The 5,682-nt window shown below is 38.1% G+C and overlaps 1 protein-coding gene across 1 annotated transcript in view; it reads right to left on the reverse strand.

The window, feature by feature from the left end:
* Positions 1–14: 14 nt before the first annotated feature.
* DTHD1 (death domain containing 1) overlaps positions 15–5,682 on the reverse strand; it is a 21,143-nt gene continuing 15,475 nt past the window's right edge. The window contains exons 8-9 of the mRNA XM_072406870.1: positions 3,172–3,229; positions 15–1,097 (exon numbers count right to left, since the gene is read on the reverse strand). Coding sequence (XP_072262971.1) covers positions 796–1,097; positions 3,172–3,229 — 360 coding nt within the window. The 3' untranslated portion in view covers positions 15–795. The remainder of the gene's footprint in view (positions 1,098–3,171; positions 3,230–5,682) is intronic.

Consider the following 5,682-nt stretch of genomic DNA (forward strand, 5'->3'; position numbering starts at 1 on the left):
AATGGCAACACAAATACACTGGGTGAGTTGCATTAAAATAAAGTTTACAAACTATATGTAAGATAATAAAAACTTCCTTACACTGCCTGTAGTACGATACAAATGCCACTTTACTTATCCATTTCTGTCTATACAGACACTTGAAAGTTTTGTCCTTTTTTTCAAATAAAATAGCAACTAGCTGATTAGTAAAACCTAGTTAGAAGGAGTCATCAGGGACCGGAACTTCACATAGCAAATTAGAATGTAAAAATGTTTCACTAGACCAATTGCAGTTTACTGTCAAATTGGAAATGGAAATGTAAAAAGTTTGGTGGGGAACTTCTCCTGAAAAGGAACCCTGTTTCTTTGAATGGCAAGAGTTGCATAAAGAGTTGCATGCACCAACCTTTCAAATGTTTGCAAATACAGCCTTCAACAAGCAAAGCTCTGACATATTCAGGTAGTTTTGAAGTTTGTCATTATCTCTTCTCATGCGTTCATCATGATGCACTCCCCCACTGGCCAATAAGAATGTTCAGTGGATAGGAAAAAGTGAACTAGCTATTGGTCGGTGTCAAAGCTTTGCCTGTCAGAACAGTACAGTGGTCATAGTTGTGGGTTTTTGTAGGTTGTTACTTTATACCTGTGGGATCTTTTTCCTTGACAGATTGTATTAAAAAGAGAAATAGTAAAATTGAATTATGGTGCCGAGTAATACTTCCAGTAGACTGCCATACAAAAAGTTATAAACTTTAAAATTTTACTTTCCAACCATTAATATCAAGTATCAGTCTCCTTAGTTGCTTTTGACATCTACTCGTTTGCTGTCAAAGATATGTTGGATTCCCATTTTACTTTCATCTGTTCAACTAAATCACTTCTCCCACTTTTGTGTAAGTGTCGTTCTAAGAGTCGGAATTTGTCAGTTGATGTGGGAAGTCTTTTCTTCCAAAGACAGAGTAGTTCATAGACCTGTGCAGCTACATTCTCTGGGTTCTTTAGTCTCACCAACTGGACAGTACTCCGCCGAATAGGAAGAGACAGCAACAGCTCAGTGGCATCTTCTTCTGAGAGTTCATGGGCCACCCATTTCAACACACTATCCCATAGAAGGTCTGTTAATAAAGAAAATATCAGTCACCCAATAGCTTCATATAAAAAAAATAAAATAGAAAAATAAAAAGAAGTGTTGTTCATAGTATTTTAGTTCAAGTACATGATCGCAAATCAAAATTTTGGGTTAATCTTTCATGATTTGAACCATTCATAAAGAGATTGTGCTGTATCATTGTGGAACAGAATAGTTACCTGTGATTTTTGTTGTTTGACTTCAGTTCAACCTAAAAATATTCATTTGTTATGTTGCTTTAGAAGCCATGTTTGTATGCTTACACACAGTCCATACTTAGGCTATGTACACAAGCTTGATTTTTCTCATTGGAAACGATGTTTCATGATTGTTGGAAACAATCTTTTATGATTGTTTCCAGCGACAAATGACTGAAAGATTAACAAACAAGTGCTACACATACAAGGCCATTCTATTTTATGGAGAGGGAAGGGCGGAGAATGAGCACTCTCCTCTCCTCACTTCCATTGGGGCCATTCATCTTCTGTTATTCATAAATCCGCCAGGATGAATACGTGAACAACATTGTACATTAGCCATGACGGATCCATGAACAATGTCACACGACCTCTGTATACATGTCAGATTCTTGTCCGAGACAAGCCTGTCAGCTCGTATTGGCCGAGAATCATCTGACGTGTGTACGTACCTTAGTGTTGGTCAAAATTTGGTTAATGCACATACCCATGTACTGTACGTATGGCAGTAATGTTACAAAGATCTCCAGAGGCACACTTTCCCAGGAACCACTCATTGTTCATCCTGGTGGTTGAGCAGTAAAACAAGGGGCTGTGCTCCCTCCTGAAATTCCACTACTGGAGGAGGCCTGCAGCAGGACAACATATAGCAGGGGTTCCCAACCAATGGGCTCTGGCCAGTGCACCCCCAGTTCAGTCAGAAGGACCCCGCTGGGGGGGCACACCGATCAGAGCCGCAGACCATGTCCCCCATACAGATCGAAGGCTCAGGGCAGTGGGCGGGTTGTGTCCAGAGACACAGGTTTAGACCTGCGATGGGAGAGAGGACAGGTTCTGGCATCATGACATCGCTATGGGGGAAGTTGCTTCCACTTTGAGCGACACAAGGCTCCCCCACGCATGTGTGGTCCAGGCCCGGTAGATTTAGTGGTCTGTAAACTAGAAAAGTTTGGGGACCACTGACATAGCATCACCGAAATCTCCAATGAGGTGTAAAAATTATAGTTTATAAAGTACTTTTAGGATTGTGAGGTGTATTTATTTTATTTACGTGAACTGGATAGGGGCCAAAGGAACCTCTGAAACCAGATCACTATGTAGGGGGTTACCACCAAATCTGCAGGACAGGTATGTGGTATAGAAGCCCTTTTACTGGGGTTCTGAAAAGCTTGTCAGCATATGAGTGGTTTAAGAGAAGGATACCCATTTTTTGGTGGAAGAACTCTCTAATGACATGCTGGTGTTTTGGGCTTTTTTTTCTTATGGGCAAGAGGGGTAGGAAGGATGGCTTGCAACTTATTTTTCCATACATGCAACTTTTATAATAAATGTAACTCCTGTTGGCAAATTTGCTTGTAGGCGTACATGCTGTTTACACAATTTACTTTCTATGTTAAAGATGGCAGGTATTTACCAACTGCTACATTTATCCTATCCTAAAAACTGTAAATGTGAGCATACCATGCCAGGCAAATGATTTTGAATGTCACTTGGATGGAAAACATTGAAGATTTTTCAGGGTGAGTTTTTTAGTGAGCCCTTTTAAATACACACCTTAATCAGACATGAAAGATCATTCTTACTAAGTAGTTTTTGTTAAGTAGTGTTGCACAGTTGCTGTGCCCTTCTGATCCTCTTACCTAACATCAATATATCAGACCTGTTTTATTTCTCAGTTATATTTGGAAACAGTAAACTTTATTCAGCAGGTGGTCTTTATCTAAGTCATTTGAGAAATCCTTGGGAGCAGTGTATTTGTTATTCATGGCAGGAAAAAGGTACTTTTTTTAATCAAAATAATATGATTTGGTACTGGGTGCACTTTAAAAAGGAACTTGCTTCACATAATAAAGAAAAGATTACCTCTGGGATCACATGTTATTAATTTTGTACTTGATGGGCGACTGATATTCTTCTCCACCTGGGAGTAGAAAATATTAAACAAATTACCCCGTATAATAATATCAGTGATTTACAAAATTAAATATGCACTTGAATAAGTCAGCAGCTGCAATGTTAATAACTACCAGAAATAAAACAGCCATTATTATTTTTTTGCATTTTATAGAAAAGGGATATTATTTCAAACACAGTTCACAGTTTTCCACAAGGAGGTGAAATTGGAAATCTGTTTTTAAGGAAGCATCCTCTGCAAAAAGATTTTCTATAATACTGTATATGATGAACAGTGAGTTAGTATTGCCAGTGTATGCGTTAGAAAACTCTGCCTAAATGTAGTAAAATGTAAAATAAATGTCAGAAAAATGTTTTCCAGCTTTTTTAAAGTGCACTTTTGCTCAGGGAAATAGACATCTATCCATTAAGTGTTTAAATAAAAAGCAGTAAAAACATCAGAAAAATGTCTAAATGTGGCATTATGTTACCATTATTTATTAGGGAGTCAATCATTTCACATACAGTGTGAAGTTTTCTTTACAATAAATCATGCAGTCAGTGGTGAAATGTAAATTTTTCCACTTTGCTCTTTTAAAAGATTCACTGTTAACATTAAGTACGGAAAAAAATGTGAGAACAAAAATCATCTTACAAAACATGTACTGATGCTAATAAACATACATATACTCTGGGGTGGTAATGTGAAACAAGTCTTACTAGTTTATTTAAGGAAGAAAAAAAACTAAAAGCAGAAAAATTGAGAGCAGATGGGTGCAGAAGGACAGGTGATGTTTCTTCTTTAATAACAAAAACCTATGTGCCTGTTCACAAATATCTTTAAATAAACAAAATTCTCTTTGTTCTTTGCTGACATCCTCACCTGGTCCTTCTTCTGGGTTCGGAATCTTCAGCCATCTTGATTGGCCAGGTTAGAATGACATGCTACACATACACACTGCAGTGCATTTATTTCTAGAAGCCAACTATGCTGAGATTGTACACCAATCCGCCCATGCATTCAGGGTATTTTAAAATGAAAATTGTGACCAGGCAGGTAAGTTTGTTTTATTGCAAAAGAGATAAAGTCCCTCCAACAAAAACAACCTTCCTGCTCAAAATTTTTAAACAGTTATATTTAGTTCTGCTTTAAAATGTTGTTTAGCCATGACCTTAGACCAGGGGTGTCTAAACTTTTTACAAAGAGGGCCAGATTTAGTGAGGTAAAAATGTGTGGGGGCCGACCACTGACCAGGGTTAGTGTGGGCGTGATCTGAGTGGGTCCTGCACAGCACACGCTCACCAGGGTGACGTGAGGGATTTTCTGTGCATGGAGTCCAGTGTGAGTGCGGGTTCCGTGCACACGTCCACTATTATGACGTAGGGGATTCCCATGTGAGGCTGCAGACCGGTGGAAATCTGAATACGGGCCACAATTGGCCCCCGAGCCAAACCTTGGACATACTTAGCCATTTATGTAAATTCATATTCTTTTAGTAAAACACCTTTAATAAGCCTTCATTGTAGCTCTGTAGCTGCAAATAAAGCAGCCTGATTTATTTAAGCTCTCCATGACAGGAGAAGACTATCATAGATGAACCTGGGTGATCCAGAAAACATTTTCATAGATATGTATGGCTCTTTTTTACTTGAAAAAAAAAATACCCTGCTTTGTTTTTAATTATAGGCTAACATTTTTTTTTTCGTTTTGATAATGCAACTATATCTGAAAGGTGTCTTGCTAACTTATAAACATGTAATGTAGCATGCTACCAAAGTAGAAGTATATCTTTAAAACACATAGAATGAGTGAGTGGAAGGTCTGATTTCCTATTAAGCTAAAGTAAATGAACCTGTCATTGACAGATTATGGAAACTGGCCTCACTAAAGAATGCTAATATCCTGGATGTAGAGCTGACCTTTTGGTCTCAGTAGTTTGAGTAACACACCTGAAACAAGCTTCCACCAGAGCTGCATGCTCATTCTGGGTCAGTGATACAGAAAATATTTAGGACAGAGGTTTAGGACCCCAACCAGGCAAATCGTATTTTAGAACCAGGTCAGAAATGGTAATTTACACAATCTTTAAGTTGAACGTCCGCTTTAAGCCTACAGATATTTTATGACCTGTAAGGTAATGCAAAATACAATTATTGTAACAAGCAATACTCTTCCCTTTCCATTTTTAATCAATATAAAGACTATTCTACACTCTTTCATAATCCCCTATACCCTTTCCTTCAGGGACTAGCAACTAGATACTCATTTCACTCCAACGAATGGCCACAATAATCATTTCTTCTGGGTAAAGAAACACATCCAAGCTGAACAGGTTAAGTAGTCTTGCAAGGGCACTAAATGACCAACCTATTCAATTTGCCTGGTTGGTGTTCTAAAGCTGTGTCTTAAATACTTTCTGTATCGCTGATAACAAATTGGTAAGTAAATCCAGTTGCTGGTAATAGACGTAATAGAGCACA

This window comes from Pyxicephalus adspersus, chromosome 3 (assembly GCF_032062135.1).
Source record: "Pyxicephalus adspersus chromosome 3, UCB_Pads_2.0, whole genome shotgun sequence".
In the NCBI taxonomy this organism is placed as follows: domain Eukaryota; kingdom Metazoa; phylum Chordata; class Amphibia; order Anura; family Pyxicephalidae; genus Pyxicephalus; species Pyxicephalus adspersus.